Genomic DNA, 17,905 nt, shown 5'->3' on the forward strand with positions numbered 1-17,905 from the left:
CCTGAGCTTCTTTTTTTGGGTTGTAAATCCTCACCCAAGTATATTTTTCCAATGATTGTTTTTTCAGAGAGTGAAAGGGAGGGAGGGAGGAGAAGAGGGGGGGAGAGAAACACTGATGTGAGACACATAGATTGGTGGCCTCCCACACGCACCCCAACCAGGGCCGGACATCGAACCTGCAACCCAGGTTACGTGCCCTTGACTGGAAATCGAACCTGTGACCCTTCTGTTCATAGGCCAACACTCTAACCACTGAGCATACTGGCCAGGGCCTACCTGAGCTTCTTTATCCTTCACTCAAGCCCTGTAGTTTTATCTATTTATTATTTTTTGTTAATCCCCCCAAGGATATTTTTCACTGCATTTTAGAGAGAAGTGGGGGGAGGGGAGAAGATAAAAAAACATGGATGTGAGAGACACTTTTGTTGCCTCCCACACGTGAACCCTGACCAGGACCAGGGATCAAACCTGCAAAAAAGAGATCCATGCATTTAACCGAGAATTGAACCCATGACCCTTCAGTGTGTGGACTAGCGCTCTAACCACTGAACACAACAGCCAGAGATAGTTTTATTTTGGTTGAGTGGTTCCCTTCCCATATCAAAGCAGCAGTATGAAGAGGAATCCCTAGAGTTAAGAATGATAAAATCAACAAAAAAGATCTATGATACAATGACAGGAAGTAAAGCAAAAAATATAAAATGCAAGCAGGAAACTAAAATATACAGCAGTTGCATGCCATAGTGAAATGGCTAAGACTACACAGTGCCCATACGTCTGACAATTAAGTCATGCTCAACATATTTAGTTAAAAACAATGAAAACTGTATGTCTTTCTCTATCAAGGTCCAGCCATGTTGATGCAAATGACAGGATTTCCTTCTTTCTCATAGCTGAGTAACATTCTGTGTGTATGTTTGAGTGTGTACCACATTTTCTTTATCCACTCATCCATACATGGACACAAGTTGTTTCCATATCTTTGCTACTGTAAATAATGCTGCAATGAACACTGAAAGCATATACCTTTTCAAGTTAGTGTTTTCATTTTCTTCAGATAAGTACCCAAATGTAGAATTGCTGGGTCATATCACACCTCAATTTTTATTTTTTGAGGAACCTCCAAAGTGTTTTCTACAGTGTCTCTTCCAATGTGCATTCCCACCAATAATGCACAAGGGTTCCCTTTTTCTCCACATCCTCATTAACACTTGTTATCTCTTGTCTTTTTTATAATAGGCATTCTAACAGATATGGTTGTGATTTGCATTTTCCTAATTATTACTGATTTTAAACACCTTTTCATGTACCTGTTGGCCATTTGTATATCTTTTTTGCAAAACTGTCTATAGTTCTACTGCTCATTTTTCAAATGAATTATTTGGGGGATTTTTTTGGGGGGTGTTCTTGAGTTGTATTTGTTCTTTATATATTTTGGATATTAAACTTTTACCAGATTTTCAAATATATGAGGACTATTTTTAAAAAGTTAAATTCATAAAAACTGAGTAGAAAAGTGGTTGCCAGGGGCTAGAGCATGGGAGAAATAGGAAGAGGTTGGTAAAAGGACAAACTTTCACCTATAAGATGAATAAGTTCTCCAAGGATATAATGTAAAATATTGTGACTATAGTTGATAACACGGTATTATATAATGGAGATCTGCTGAGAGAACTTAAAAGTTCTCACACACACACAAAAAAAATTTAGGTGATAGATGTGTAACTTGATAGTTGGAATCCTTTCACAATGTATCATATATCAAATCACCAAGATGTACACTTTAAACATCTTACGAATTTGTCAATTATGCCTCAATAAAACTGAAAAAAGTATTTAAAAAATGGATATACATGGCACATATAAAAAGGTTATATCTTAAACAGTTAAGATGCTTCAACTGGTAATACTGGAAGATGCAAACCTACAGTTACAAAGGACTCCACATGTTTAAAATACATCTGATTCTTAAACCTCAGTAACACCTCATTTATAATGTACTATTGTTTTTACAAATATAAATAGATCTGTTTTATCACAAGATAAAGATAAAGGCCTGATGTCTAATGAGGGCTCTAGGAGATGAGCTGTTAAAAAACTCTACGGGGGGTTGCGGGGGGGGGGGGGGGGGACAGGTAGCAGAGTAGATGGATTGCTCACATTATCTCCCAGAACCAAACTGGAAGTTATAGCTAAATTGGGGAACAATCTCCCTGAATTACTAACTGCTACCAAGGACTGCAGAAGCTACTTCAAGACTGGTAGAAAGAGCAAAGTCACAAAAGAGGCTGGCCCTGTTCCCACAGGCAGCAAGCCTAGGTTACCAGAGGGATCTCTCAACTGTGGGAGGTTCCCCCTGAGAAGCATGAAGCAAAGACCCCAGATCATTCTTCCCAAACAGGAGCACCAGAGCCAGGAACCAGTGCCCTCATAGCCTCCAGCTATGAAAGGCAGCAGGGGTTCTGTCCACCAAGAAGAGGTGGAGCCTGCTAGAGTCATAGCCACCCATTTAAAGGTCCAATGCACAAAATTTTTGTTTGCAGCCACTCACCCTGGGCTTCAGCAGAGGGAGAGTAGTGAGGACTGAAATCACCTGAAGAGAATCTGAAGTGGTTGGCGTTGGGGAGAGAGGTGGTGGAGCAGCCTCCAATGTCACTGCGCTATGTCATCCTCCAAAACCTTGGCAGCCCTTTTAGGTGGGAAGAACAATACCCTCTGAGCAGCATCAGCCTAGGGAAACGCATCTACCCCCACCCTTTGGAATCCTGCATGTTAAGCCCCACAGCTCAGCAGCACAGGCTGGGGCTTAGAAAGCTGGATAGTCTTAAGGGACAGTGACTGGCTTAGGGGCAAGGCCATTCCCTCCATTCCCATGGGAGATCCAATACAAGCACCACGCCCCTCACACAGCTTCTAGCAAACCTAGCTTCCTAGGCTCCAACAGCCTGACTACTAAGGGTTCTGCTCTGCCAAGGTCAGGGAAAAATATAGGTCAAACTCAGGTATGTGGCAGGCGGCAGAGAAACACATGCACAATCATTCCTGAAATCAGAACGGCACCCCTCCCTCATAAGAGATCCAGTGACCCCATCCTACCAGTTCGCCAGAGGCTCTTTCAGAGACTAAGATTTTTTCAGTGTCCAAGCTTGGCAGCCAGACAACAGCGAAAGGCAGGCAGAGATGGATCCTGGGGAGCCTTGGGATGTTTCCTGACTCTCTCCTGGGGGACTGCGTGCGCAGTGAAGCAAGCCACGGATGGCACAGGCCGCAGCACGGAGAGAAGAGGGCCTGCCAGCCGTGGTGCACCGGCAGTCCCCCGTCTCTGCGCGTGAGCTGCAGAGGAAACACCTTTTCTGACCGCTCATTGGCTAAGCTCCCAGTACCCCACTCACAGCGTTCTTGGTAACTTGGGTATAAGAATCCAAGAAGGTGATGTAGGGTTTTTCCACTTCACTCCTGGAGGAAAAAATGAAGGTCTGCTGCTGGAGGGGCAAGGAATGTCATATCCTGTCCTAGCTTGTTTGGCTCAGTGGATAGAGCCTTGGCCTGCGGACCGCAGGGTCTGGGTTCGATTCTGGTCCAGGGCATGTACCTAGGTTGCAGGCTCCTCCCTGGCCGGGGCCCAGGTCAGGGCTCATGCAGGAAGTAACCAATCAAAGTGTCCCTCTCACACTGATGTTTCTCTCTGTCTTTCCCTCTCTCTTCCATGCTCTCTAAAAATCAATGGAAAAATATCCTCAGGTGAGGATTAAAAAAAAAGAAAGGAATGTCATATCCTATGAAAGAGACATCTTGAAAATACCTAAAGAAAGTTGTCATTTTTTCATGGTGAAGGGACTGGAGTCCGTGTTGATGAAAACACCTTGGCGGCTGCGGCGGCTGACAGTGACAGCAGCAGCGGGGTGATGGGGGCAGCGCCTTCCCCTGATCAGCCCCGTCACCTCCTGCAGAGGGAGGCCAGACTGCGGCTTAGGATGGGGAGCAGGCCCCTGAGGGCTCCTGGACTGTGAGAGGGACCCCTCCCCCGAGTGCAGGAATTTCATGCACCAGGCCTCTAGTCAATAGATAAAGCATTTTATAAAACCTAGCACCCATTTATGATAAAAACTCTCAGCAAAGTGGGAATAGAGGGATCATAGTTCAACATATAAAGGCCATATATGAAAAACCTACAGCCAACATCATAATCAATGGGCAAAAACTAAAAGCACTGAGTCAGAAACAACACAGGAATGTCTGCTTTCACCACTCTTGTTCAATATAGTACTGGAAGTCCTAGCCACGGTGATAAAATAAGAGAGAAAGTAAAAAGCATTCAAATTGGAAAGGAGGAATTCAAACTTACTTTTCACACATGACATGATATTGTACATAGGAAACCCTAAAGACTCCACCAAAATACTACTACATATAATTAAGTGAATTCGACAAAATAGTAGGATATAAAATTAATACCCAGAAATCAGTGGCATTTTATACACCAATAATGAATTATCAGCCAGAGATACTAATACAATAATGCCATTACTATTGCAGCAACAACAAAGAAATAAGGTATTTAGGAATAAACTTAACCAAGGAGGTAAAAGACCTACACTCAGAAAACTATAGGACATTGAAGAAAGAAACAGAAAAGTGGAAGCATATACCATTTTCATGAATTGAAAGAATTTAACATAATTAAAATGTCCACATTACCCAAAGCAATCTATAGATTCAACACAATTCCTTTTAAAATATCAACTGCATATTTCACAGATCTAGAACAAATATTCCAAATATTTATATGGAACTAAGAAAAGACCCTGAATAGCATCAGCAATCTTGAGGAAGAAGAACAAAGTTGGAGGGATAACAAACTGTGCTAAGAATCCATTATACTCAAAATAGCCTGGCACTGGCACAAGAGCAGGGACACAGATCAGTAGAACACAACAGAGAACCCAGAAATCAACCCACATCTTTATGGTCAATTAATATTCGACAAAAGAGACGAGAGCATAAAATGGAGTAAGCAAAGTCTTTTTAATAAGTGGAGTTTCAAAAACTGAAAAGGTACATGCAAAAAAATAAACCTAGACCACCAAATAACACTGTACATAAGAATAAACTAAAAATGAATAAAAGACTCAAATGTAAGTCACAAAACCATAAAAATACCAGAAGAAGAAATCTAATACATCTCTCATAGCAACACTTTTGCCGATATATCTCTTCGGGCAAGGAGAACAAAAGAAAAAATAAACAAATGAACTACATCAAACTAAAAAGCTTCTGTACGGTAAAAGAAAATGTCAACAAAATGAAAAGGGAACCCACTCTATGTGAGAACATATTCACCAATGATACATCTAATAAGGATGAATCACCAAAATATATTAAGAACTTATACAACTCACACCAAGAATACAAACAATACAATTTTAAAAGTGGGCAAAGAACCTAAATAGACATTTTTCTAAAGAAGATGTACAGATGGCCAATAGACATATGAAAAAAAAATGCTGAAATGTCACTAACCAGACATAATTAGAGATGCAAATTAAAACTAGATTGAGGAATCACCTGACACTTGCCAGAATGGCAACCATCAATAAGTCAACAAAAAACAAGTGCTGGTGAGAATGTGCAAAAAAGGGAACTGTAGTACACTGCTGCTATGAATGCAGACTAGTGCAGCTACTGTAGAAAATAGTATGGATTTTCCTCAAAAAGTGAAAAATGGAACTGGCGTTTGACTCAGCAATCCCACTTCTGTAATATAGCCTAAGAATCTTGAAACATCAATCAGAAAGAATATATGTACTCCTATGTTCATTACAGTGTTATTTACAATATCCAAGATCTGAAAACAGCCCAAGTGCCCATCAGTAGATGAGTAGATAAAAAAGCTGTGGTACATTTAAACAATGGAATACAATGTGGCTCTAAAAAGGAAGGAACTCTTACCTTTTGTGACCGCATGGATGGACATGGAGAATATAATGCTAAATAAAATAAGCCAGTTAGAGAAAGATAAATACCACATGATCTCACTTATATGTGGAATCTAGTGAACAAAATAAACTGATGAACAAACTAGAATCAGAGGCAGGGATACATGGAATATATTGACAGATGTCAGAGCAGAGGGTAATGTGGAGTACTGGATAAAAGAAGGTGAAAGAGTAGCCACAGAACACGTATACAAAGCCCAGAGATCCAGACAACAGAGTAGTGAAGCCCAGGGGAGGGGTGGCCGGATTAGGCTATATTACTCAAGAGGGAGCATATGTGCCTGGCCACATTCAGGGACATAGCTGGGGCCACATTCAGTAATAGTGGAGTCTTCTGGCAATAAAGAGAAGCACATGGGGCATGGCCACTTCAACAGGCTCTTCATCATGGACACGCCATGCACTAGCAGGGCAAAGGTGGAAGAGGGGAAAGAGATGAAAGATCCTAAAGGAAGCTCCTTAGACATTTGGGATAGGCCATGTGCTTCCACCAGAGAACTCTAAACTGAAATCGGAAGCATTAATCCACCTACCAGTAACTCGTTTCCCATGTACTATTAGTTCTCATATATATAGCTCCTTCTTGCACCTAAATGGGTCAAGCAGAGTTTGAAACTTATTGGAACTTATTTATGGTATGTCTTAATGTGATCCTCTTCAGGTTCATCTTGTTTGAGACTCCCTGTACTTCCTGGACCTGTATGTCTATTTCCCTCAGCAGTTTAGGGAAGTTTTCCATCATTATTTTTTCAAATAGGTTTTCAATTTCTTGCTCTTTCTCATCTCCTTCCAAATGCTTCTTGCAAATGCTTGAAGTTGTCCCAGAAGCTCCTTACATTATCCTCATTTTTTGAGGATTCTTTTTTCTGTTTGCTGTTCTGATTGGGTGTTTTTTGCTTCCTTATATTACAAACTAGAGGCCCAATGCATGAAAATTAGTGCAAGAGTAGGCCTTCCTTCCCCCAGCTGCCAGCACCGGCTTAGCTCTGGCACCCGGGCTGGCTTCCCTCAAGCTGTCCGCAGACATCCGGGACCAAGATGGCTTCATCAGGAAGGACGTCAGGAATGATGTCCGAAAGGACGTCAGGTCTAATTAGCATATTACCCTTTTATTATTATAGAAGATTGCTGTTTTGATTCTTGGCTTCATCTACTCTACTGTTGATTCCCTGTAAAATAATCTTTGTTTCATTAACTGAATCTTTTATTTCTGACTGGTTCTATTTTATGTTTTCCATGTCCTTTATTATGCTGCTGAAATTCTCTCTAAGTTCATCTACTGTTCCACTAAGTTCACTAAGCATCCTTATAACCAGTGTTTTGAATTCTGATTGCTTGTCTCCATTTCATTTTGTTTAATTTTTTTTTTCTGGTGTTTTTTTCTGTTCTTTCACTTGGGACATATTTCTCTATCTCTTCATTTTGGCTGCCTCCCTGTGTTTGTTTCTATGTATTAGGTAGAGCTATTATGTCAGTCAGGTTGGTTAGAGACAAAGAGAGAGTCTTAAAAAGCAGCAAGAGAAAAGCATTTGGTTACCTACAAACGAGTTCCCATAAGACTATCAGCTAACTTCTCAACAGAGACTCTTTGCAGGTTAGAAGGTATTGTCAAGAAATATTCAAAGTGATGAAAAGCAAGAACCTACAACCAAAATTACTCTACCCAGCAAGGCTATCATTTAGAATTGAAGGACATATATGTAGCTTTCCACACATAAAAGATGCTAACCAAAAAACTAGTATTACATGGAATTTTAAAGTGTCTTCTTTAAGAAGAACAAAATAAGATAGAAAATATGAATAAAATGGCAATAAATACATATCTATCAACAATTGAATTAATAAAAAAACAAAATAAATGAACAAGCAGGATAGGAACAGACTCATAGATACAGAAAACATTTTGATGGTTGCCAGATGAGAGTGGGGGATGGTGGGAGGGGCGGATAAAAAAGGTGAAGGGATTAAGAAGTACAAATTACCTGCTTTGGCTTAGTGGATAGAGTGTCAGCCTGCAGACTGAAGAGTACTGGGTTCAATTCCGGTCAAGGACATATGTCCAGTAGGGGGTATTCAGGAGACAGCCGATCAATGATTCTCTCTCATCATTGATGTTTCTATCTCTCTCTCCCTTTCTCTCCGAAATCAGTAAAAATATATATATTTTTAAAAGTACAAATTGGTAGTAACAGAATAGTCATGGGGGTGTAAAGTACAGCTTAGGGAATATAGTCAATAATGTTCTAATAACTATGTAGGGAGTCAGATGGGTAAAATATTTATCAGGATGACCACTTAGTAAGTAATATGATGTCTAATTACATTATATTACTAATTACATTGTACATCAACCATAATTGAAAAAAAATTATAATGATTAAAAAAATAAGTGTTGGATCTTTTGGTCAAAATCCTATCTCCTAGCTCCCAATCCCTCATTAACATCCCTAAGACTGAATTTATTTTATGATTTCTTATTGAAGACATTAAACTCATTTCCAATCTTAACCCCCCCCCCCCCCCCACACACACACACACACATATATATACTAGAGGCCCAGTGTACAAATTCATGCATGGGTGGGGTCTGGCCAGCCTGCCCCCGATCAGGGTGGGAAGGGGGATACTGATTGGGGGCCAGGCTGGCCAGGGGGAAGGGTCGCGGGTGGTTGGCAGGCTAGACCCACCCCTGACCGGCCCTTCTGATCAGGGGCCAGCTGGGGGGAAGGGCCTCCCCGCGATCGGGCCAGCTGGCCGGCTGCAGTGTGTGTCATAGCGACTGACCATTCTGGTCATTTTGGTGTTCTGGTCGCTTGGCTTTTATATACACAGATATATATTCAAATTGGAAAAATAATATTAAGACTTACAGTAGGAATCAGACTGACAAAAACAAGACAGAGCTTGGCTGCCATGGCTCAGTGATTGAGCACTGACCTATGAATAAGAAAGTCATGGTGGTTCCATTGCTGACCGGGGCACATGCCCAGGTTGCAGGCTTGATTCCCAGTGTGGGGTGTGCAGGAGGCAATTGATCAATGATTCTCTCTCATTGATGTTTCTATCTCTCTCTCTCTCCCATCCTCTCTGAAATCAATACAAATACATTTTTAAAAAATAAGATAAGAATTATATTAAAAATGGCAAAATCTTAACACAGAGATGTCCAATTATTTGCCCCAAATCATACAATTAAGTCCACTGTTGACTAGTGAACCAACATTTATTCTCTAGCCTCTCAAACACAACAATCCCGCATAGCTTTCCACTAGTATTTTCACTGAATAAACGCCAACTATCCTATGCCAATCATGCTTTCACATTCCTCTTGCTATTATTGAGAGATCTTGTTCTACCAATGACATCTGAGAAAAGATCTACTAGAGCCACTTCAAGGAAAAGTCTCCATACTTTTAAGGAGACACAAAAAGACACAGCATCTTCCTGCCTTTAGAAATTACTTTTATTTTTCATTGTATATAATTATTGTTTCAATACTAGAAACTGCTAAAGCCATTTTGCAATTATAAAGGAAATCAGTGTTATACTAAGGGCAGCAGAACAGCAAACCCAGGTTCCTCACACCTTGGTGACATACATTATTGCGTTACTGACTCAACTTTCATGGAGTCTACCATCTCTGGACTTTGTGTATTATGAGAAAATAAATCTTTATGTTTAAGCCAAAATCAATTTTCATTTTTTGTTACTTACAGCTGAATGCATCCTGAGTCAATATTCTATCTCAAAATATATGCCTAAATATGATCTTTTACACAAACACCTCAAAATAAATGTGAAATAGAAGATCTGGAAAAAACAAACAAAAGAAATGACAATGCCAAGAGCAATGAAGCTCTATGAGGAACTTATCTGCAAAAGCAGAGATGACTCATCACAGTATTTATAATGGGCGCAAAAGTAGTAAGTAGTGGTTTAGAGCACAGGCTCTGGGTTCAATCTTGAACTTTGCTAGATTTGTCTGTGTAACCTTGGTAAAGTAATATAACTTCTCTATGGTTTTATTTATCATGAGACTAATGGGATCATAACATCTTCCTCTTAGGAATGTTTAAGGATGATAGTAGATAATGCATGTGGAAGGCTTAGCAATTTCTGATGCAGAACAAATGCTCATAAAAGTTATTTGTTGTTTTTATTCTTTATACTTAGTTTTTTATATTTTATAGACTATTTTCTTAAGTATCATTACATTTGATCCTCATAAAAACATAGTGAGTTATATTATATATTCCCATATTACAGTGAGGAAATAGCCTCAGAGAGGTTGCATGTAAATAGTCAAGATTTGAATCTGGTACTCTTATCTATAATAATAAAAGTGTAATATTAGACCAGACGAAGCTGGGGCTGCGAGGGAAGCCCGGGTCCCGGGTGCCTGCCTGTGGCCGGAGGGAAGTCCGGGTCCTGGGTTCCAGAGAGAAGCCGGTGCTGGCAGCTGGGGGAAGGAAGGCCTACTCTTGCATAACTTCGTACATCGGGTCTCTAGTTATCAAATAAAGAACCAGAGAATCTTAAGTATAAAATAAAACCACAACTACAAATCTAGACAGTTAGAAATTTAGGAGGAAAGTTGTTTTAGAATGTGGAAAATTGCTAATGGCCTTAAGAGCAGTGCTAGTAAGAAAAAGCACTATGTCAATGGAGAGTTAGACAGTAAAAGTTTACTCACAATAACAGGACTTTAGGGTCTAACTCACCAAGTGAAGTGATGGCTTAACAAGTCAATAGGTGAATTCTGAGTAATTCAAACTAAATCTACATTTTAACACGTTAAGCGCCATGTCAGTCACCAGTGACTAACACTATACTTTCCGTCCGGACCAGTCAGTCACTGGTGCTGCCAGCATATCGATGAAATCAAAGACAAAACAGGCTTGGTGCTTAACATGTTAAATGTAATAACATGGAACTGGAGAGTGAAAGCAACATATATTCTATTATAAATTCATGAAATCTTTTCACTAAAGAATCACAAAAATTTCAGTAGCTGATAACTCTTGCCACCCCTAAAATACATGCTTTCTATTACATAGTAGTATTAAGTGCAGACTTAAATCTAAACCTATAAAGGTTTAAGACTATGTCATGGAAAGATCCAGATATACTGAATGGTCAGATAAAACTAACAAGAATGTTTTTAACATATCAGCTTCACTTTCAAGTATGAGAAGAATTTGCAGTAATGACCCATGAGCAAGAAAAATAAAAGTAATTTTGAGAAAAATTCTCACCACCCCACATGGAGTGAGACCTGATTGCAGTTGTATTACTCTGTGTTTTCATGAACAGAATATGTTTTCGTGATTTGACAAGTGGAAAGAAGAAAGGCGGGGGAGGCTAAACCCAGTAAAAGAGGGTTTATATAGTTCTTTTGAGAATGTGTATATTATACACAATTATTTTATTAAATTTTTAGCATATTTTTGGTATATTAAATACTATGAACTTGTTTTCGGTTGCTTGTGTGTTGTTGTTTTCTTGTTGTTTTTTCAGTCTGATATAGTTTCTGGACTTAAACACTTTATCATACCCCACAAATTTGTTTTAGTAAAATTTCTAAAAGGTAAATTTATCCAAGGCTCCTCTCTTGCAAAGACTTATTTTGCCACCTTACTTTGTTTTCTAAATGTAGCAAGAAAAGTGGTCACTCTTTCTTTTTATTGGAAAGCCAAATTGCAGAGAAGGAAATCAGATTTGTTTTGCTCATAAAGCCCATCCTATATAATAAAATCCTAATATGCAAATCCACCAGAGGAACTACCGGTTGCTATGACACGCACTGACCACCAGGGGGGCAGAGGCTCATCGCAGGAGCTACCCTCTGGTGGTCAGTGCGCTCCCACAGGGGGAGCACTGCTCAGCCAGCAGCCAGGCACACTGCTCCTTAGCACTGCCTGAGAGGCGGGAGAGGCTCCCACCACCCTCGCTGTGTTTGCCAGCCATGAGCCCGACTTCTTATTGCAAGCGGACGGTAAGGAGCAAAGGATCACGGACTACAAGAGAGCCTAAGCCGGCAGTCGGACATCCCCCGAGTGGTCCCGGACTGTGAGAGGGCGCAGGCCAGGCTGAGGGACGCCCCCCACCAGTGCACAAAATTGCATGCACCAGGTCTCTAGTTTAGAAATAAAATAGGTAATAGTAGTACATCAATTGACTATTCTAGATAGCCATCCCAGGTAACAGTTTTACAAACCAAGTTGGAAATCATACAAAAACAGAGGAAAAGCTCTATTTTTATGCTCTCACTCCCAAATATGTACTATCTTTAAAAACATTATTTAGACATATCCTCATATTAGGCAAGTGTTATTTTTAAGAGAGAAAAACTACTAAAGGCTTTATTTAATACAAACCTGATTTTACCTTCTTTTTCAGTTGAAATAGTTTGTCTCCATTACGCTTTAAGCCATGCAAAGAACACATATATTTGTGACAATCAGTATAATAAATAGTCCTGGCTGCATGGCTCAGTTGGTTGGAGTGTCATCCCATGCACCAAAAAAGTTGCAGTCTGGGTGCATACAGGAGGCAATCAATCAATGTTTGTCTCTCACATCGATATTTCTCTGTCTCTCCCTTCCTATCTCTAAAATCGATAAGCATATCCTCAAGTACTTTTTACAAGCAAATCCCAGTCTCAGTTCAAAGTGAAGTTATTTTTTTTCTAAGCAATTAGTAACATTTTTATAAGTATCAAGGCACCATGTGTGCCAAACATCAGTTAAAAATTTAGGAATATGAACAACTTAGCAGTGGAGGCAGACCACTAAATGCCAGTTGTTAAACTTGTGGGCTGAAATAGGACAGTATACATGTTAGGTACACCAACAAAATATTCATTAAATTCTACTCACACGTAGCAAGAAAAGTGGTCTCTCTTTTTTTTTATTTTATTGGAAAGCCAAATTGTAACAGGAAAACTATATACTCTTATTCTCACTTGCTTTTTCATATTCAGATGAACTGGTCCAACCCTACAGAACCCCTCATTGTTTCACACTGTACATGACTATCAGCTGAAGATAATTTCGATAAACATTCACAATGCAATTCCCAGGGGCTGATTCATCTTCCAAAGGGGGTCTTATCACCACTTTAATCTGATAATCCATTAGGATCACAGTAGAGTATTTTACAACAGGAAGTCGTAATTCTTTAAAACTTCTCTATTAATATATTTCAACAAGCAAAAATATTAAAATTAAAACCTTGTAATCTTTTCTCTAATGATATTTTAAAAGTATTAGAAATAGGTCCTCTGCAGGCTTTTAATTATAAAAGAAACCTCCAAAAGACATTAATAAGCAGAAATAAGAGAGATAGTTTAAAAATGCTCTTAGGGATTCTAATCTAAATGTAACACCATTCTCTACGGAGATCAAAGCTTTTACTAAAATATAATGAATCAGGGAAGTGAAACTTACACCAACAGTGTTTTAATATATGCTTTTTCTTTCTTGTTTTCTTCTTTTTCTAAAATAAGACCTCTCTATCCAAGGTTACTCTAAAAATTTTCCCAAAATACCAAGCACATGGAAAATCTTTTTTTTATTTCAAGTACCATCTAAATATTTAAACTTACCAACTCCAGAAAATGCATTCATTCTCTTATTATTGAAAGTACTAGTTATTTAAATGACAAGTGCTAGGGAACTGTGAACTGTGCACCTACTATGAAAAATGGTATATGCATCCCTATGTTTATTGCAGCATTATTGACAAAAGCAAGATATAAAAGTAACCTAAGTGTCCATAAATAGACAGTGGATAAAGGGGATATGGTATATACTAGTATATACATAGACATACACAATAGAGCCCTGGCCAGGTGGCTTAGTTGGTTGAAGCATTGGCCCATACACTACTAGGTAAAAGGCTGAAGGTTCAATCCCAGTTGAGGTATGTGAAGCAAACAATGTTTCTCCCTCACATTAATGTTTCTCTCTCTCTCTTTCTCTCTCTCTCCCCGACTTGATTTCTCTCTCTAAAATCAGTAAACATATTATCAGGTAAGGATTTAAAAAATGGAATATTACTCAGCCATAAAAACGAATGAGTCTTGCCACTTGTAACAAGTGGTACCTAGAAGGTACTATGCTAAGTGAAAAAGCCAGACCAAGAAAGACAAATAGCATATGATTTCACCTATGTGTGGATTCTAAAAGCAAAATAAACAAAATAGAAATGGACACATTGATACAGAGAACAAACTGATGGTTGCCAGGGGGAAGAAGAGTGGGAGATATGGGCAGAAAACGTGAAGTGATTAAGAGGTACAAAGTTCCAGTTATAAAATAAATCATAGGATGTAATGTACAGCATAGGGAATACAGAGAATATCATAACAACATTGTATGGTGACAGAAGGTTACTAGACTTGTCATGGTAATCACTTCATAAGTATATATAGATATCAAATCACTATGTTGTACACCTAAAACTAATATAATACTGTATGTCAACTATACTTTGATTTCTTAAAGTATTAGTGATTAAAAATAAGTATTAGTGATTAAAATATATTTTTCTTCTTCACAAAATGTAAATTCAAAAAAACTAAATTACAGGTACTATGCTAAGTGAAAAAGCCAGACCAAGAAAGAACTCGTTTGTGCCAAAAGTTTTAAATAATGGGAACATTAATTGGCAGCAAAGTTGACCAGGCTTCAGAAATGACCTGATGTTTCCAGAGTTTGACTAAGTATATAAAACTGCTTACCAACTGGGGAAAAAAAAAAAAAAACTGAAGGGAAAGGGGTACTCACTTTTCAATCTCAATGCCAAGTGGATTAGCAGGACGTAGGGACAAGGGAGGAATTCCTTTATTCCTGTCAGTACGCATATCATAATAATTCATTTCATCAACCCACACAGCAGACTGGTCCAAAATACCTAGCAAAAAGAGGAGTACATCCTTAGTAAAATATAGACACCTCCAGGTACTTCCTAAGTTTTGCAAACTGCTTTAGTTTTTAAGGATCTAAGGTAATTTTTAAGAGAACTGAGGACAAAGAGGCTCTAATTTTTTTTTTAATGTCTGGTTGTTTAATTAAAAACACTAAAGTCCAAAAAATAAAATACAACACTAAAATCTATTTTAAAAATGACAAAAACAATACCTCTTGGCAAATGGTTTTATTGTACATTACTCAATAGAGAAGACAAATTAAGCCTCTGATAAAAAGTTCTGCTAAAATTAATGTATTTTACAAAAAAAAAGTACAATTTGGTAAATTCTACAATATATACAACAATTCCTTATATAAAGAAACCACTCAAAACACCTTCCAGGAATGCATAGCTTGTGTAATGGAACTGACTCAGATTCAGAAACTATGACTGGGCAGTATTTGTGAAAAAAATATGACCTCTGAAAACAGTATTGTATCCTCTTTTGGGTTGTCACTCATCTTGGCATATAACTTACCAGTTTACCACCTCAGGACCTGGGCTATAAGAGAAAATGGGCAGAGTGCCAGTGAGCAGAGAGGAAGGGCTGGGGGCTGGGAAGGCTTCATTAATGTTTATCTAAAGGCTTATCTAAAGTTCAGTTAGATAAGCCTTTATTGAGCCTACACTGTGCTAGGCTCTGACGGGAGAGAAATCCCAGCCAATTTCTAGATATATGACCCTTTGTGATCAACTAATTTATCAGCACCCACATTTCTTCCACAATCCAACAGGAGACTCTGTGAGAGATTATGCTCAAGTCCAAATACTTTGAAGTTCAGTTAGGTAAGCCTTTATTGAGCCTACACTGTGCTAGGCTCTGACGGGAAAGAAATCAGAATAAAATTAGTACTTTCAATATGTTGTCTTTGTCTGCTGTATAAACATCACATAAAATGATGCTGGATTCTGTCAAAATGTTTAAAGTTCCTCATTTAACTTCACAGTTCTATTTTTAAAGATGTAATAGAAAAATGAGTAAATAAAAACTGTATTATACATGTACATACATATGTATGCATGTACATATATAAATTCCATTTTCAATTTCCCTTAAATTTCTATTTATAAAAAGTATCTAGGAATTTAAGGAAGATATTGCTGCAGAAAAACTCTATACCCTAAGATACAAAACAAAAACAATTTACAAAATTATTTATTATTAGAGGCCTGGTGCACGAAATTCGTGCGGGGGGAGGGGTTGGGGGTGTCCCTCAGCCCAACCAGCATCCTCTCCAATCTGGGACCCCATGAGGGATGTCCGACTGCCCGTTTAGGTTCGATCCTGGTGGGATCGGGCCTAAGCGGGCAGTCGGACATCCCTCTCACAATCTGGGACTGCTGGCTCCCAACCGCTCACCTGCCTGCCTGCCTGATTGCCCCTAACCACTTCTGACTGCCAGCCTGATCAACCCCTAACCACTCCCCTGCCAGCCTGATCAATGCTTAACCGCTCCCCTGCCAGCCTGATTGGCCCTAACTGCCCTCCCCTGCCGGCCTGTTCACCCCTAACTGCCCTCCCCTGCCAGTCTGGTCGCCCCCAACTGCCCTTCACTGCTGGCCTGGTCACTCCTAAATGTCCTTCCCTTCAGGCCTGGTCATCCTCAATTGCCCTCCCCTGCAGGCCTGGTCACCCCTAACTGTCCTCCCCTACAGACCTGGTCATCCCCAACTATCCTCCCCTGCATGCCTGGTCTACCCTAAGTGCCCTCCCCTGCTGGCCTGGTTGCCCACAACTGCCCTCCCCTGCAGGCCTGATCCCTCCCAACTCTCCTCCCCTGCAGGCCTGGGTCCCCCCCAACTGTCCTCCTCTGCCAGCCTGGTCACTCCCAACTTCCCTCCTCTTCTGGCCTGGTCACCCCTTACTGCCCTCCCCTGCTGGCCTGATCGCCCACAACTGCCCTCCCCTGCAGGCCATCTTGTGGCGGCCATCTTGTGTCTACATGGGGGCAGCCATCTTTGACCACACGGGGGCGGCCACCTTGTGTGTTGGAGTGACAGTCAATTTGCATATTACTCTTTTATTAGATACAATTCTATACTAAAAGTACAGCCTGGGTTTAATTTAATTGCACCTCTGATACTCCTAAAGTATACAAATACGAATTCGTGCACTGGTGGGGTCCCTCAGCCAGGCCTGCAGGGATCTGCCAAAACCAGCAGTCCTACGTCCCCTGAGGGGTGTAGTAGTGCGTGAAGCAGCAGGCAGCCATGGAGGAGCCCGAGCCAGGCCGGGCGCAGCGCTATTCCTGCTCATCCCAGCCCTGCTGTGCCTGCTGACTCCACTGCTCTGTAGGATAGCTGAGGCTCCACTGTGGTTTCCGCACGCCCATCCTAGGGTGATACTGGCGTGCCTGTGACCAAGAAGCGGCCACGGGCTCGCACCCAGTCAGTCTCAATCCTGTTCTGGATGGGGGAGGGGCGTGCAGGGGGAGTGTCAGCGGGAGAGCACTGCAGCGGCGCTCACCAGCCATGAACCCGGGGTCTGGTGCCCCATGGTCAGCGAAGCAGAACTCCTGCTGTGGGAGCGCACTGACCACCAGCGGGCAGCTCCTGCATTATGCGTCTATCCACTGGTAGTCAGTGTGTGTCATAGTACGAGCTGAGCAGTAGCTTAGGCTTTTATCTATATACTAGTACTAGAGGCCTGAGGCATGAAATTGGTGCAAGAGTAGGCCTTCCTTCCCCCGGCTGCCAGCACCAGCTTCCCTCTGGCACCCGGGACCCGGGCTTCCCTCCGGCCGCCGGCAGGCATCAGGGACCCGGGCTTCCCTCACAGCCCTGGCTTTGTCTGGAAGGTTGTCCGGTCTAATTAGCATATTACGCTTTTATTATCTATACTAATAAAGAGCTAATATGTTAATGGTCAATACGCCGTAATGGACGACCAGGTTATTAGCATATTAGCTGGGGCATTGCTCCGGAGACGGGGCGGA

The 17,905-nt window shown here is 40.6% G+C and overlaps 1 protein-coding gene across 3 annotated transcripts in view; it reads right to left on the bottom strand.

Annotated features, from left to right (window-relative positions):
• EXOC2 (exocyst complex component 2) overlaps nt 1-17,905 on the bottom strand; it is a 246,309-nt gene that overhangs the window by 160,437 nt on the left and 67,967 nt on the right. For all 3 annotated transcript variants that reach the window (XM_079776018.1, XM_079776019.1, XM_079776020.1), the window contains one exon: nt 14,786-14,912. In XM_079776018.1, the coding sequence (XP_079632144.1) occupies nt 14,786-14,912 (127 nt within the window). The remainder of the gene's footprint in view (nt 1-14,785; nt 14,913-17,905) is intronic.

Source organism: Cnephaeus nilssonii (assembly GCF_951640355.1).
Source record: "Cnephaeus nilssonii genome assembly, chromosome: 7".
Taxonomy (NCBI): domain Eukaryota; kingdom Metazoa; phylum Chordata; class Mammalia; order Chiroptera; family Vespertilionidae; genus Cnephaeus; species Cnephaeus nilssonii.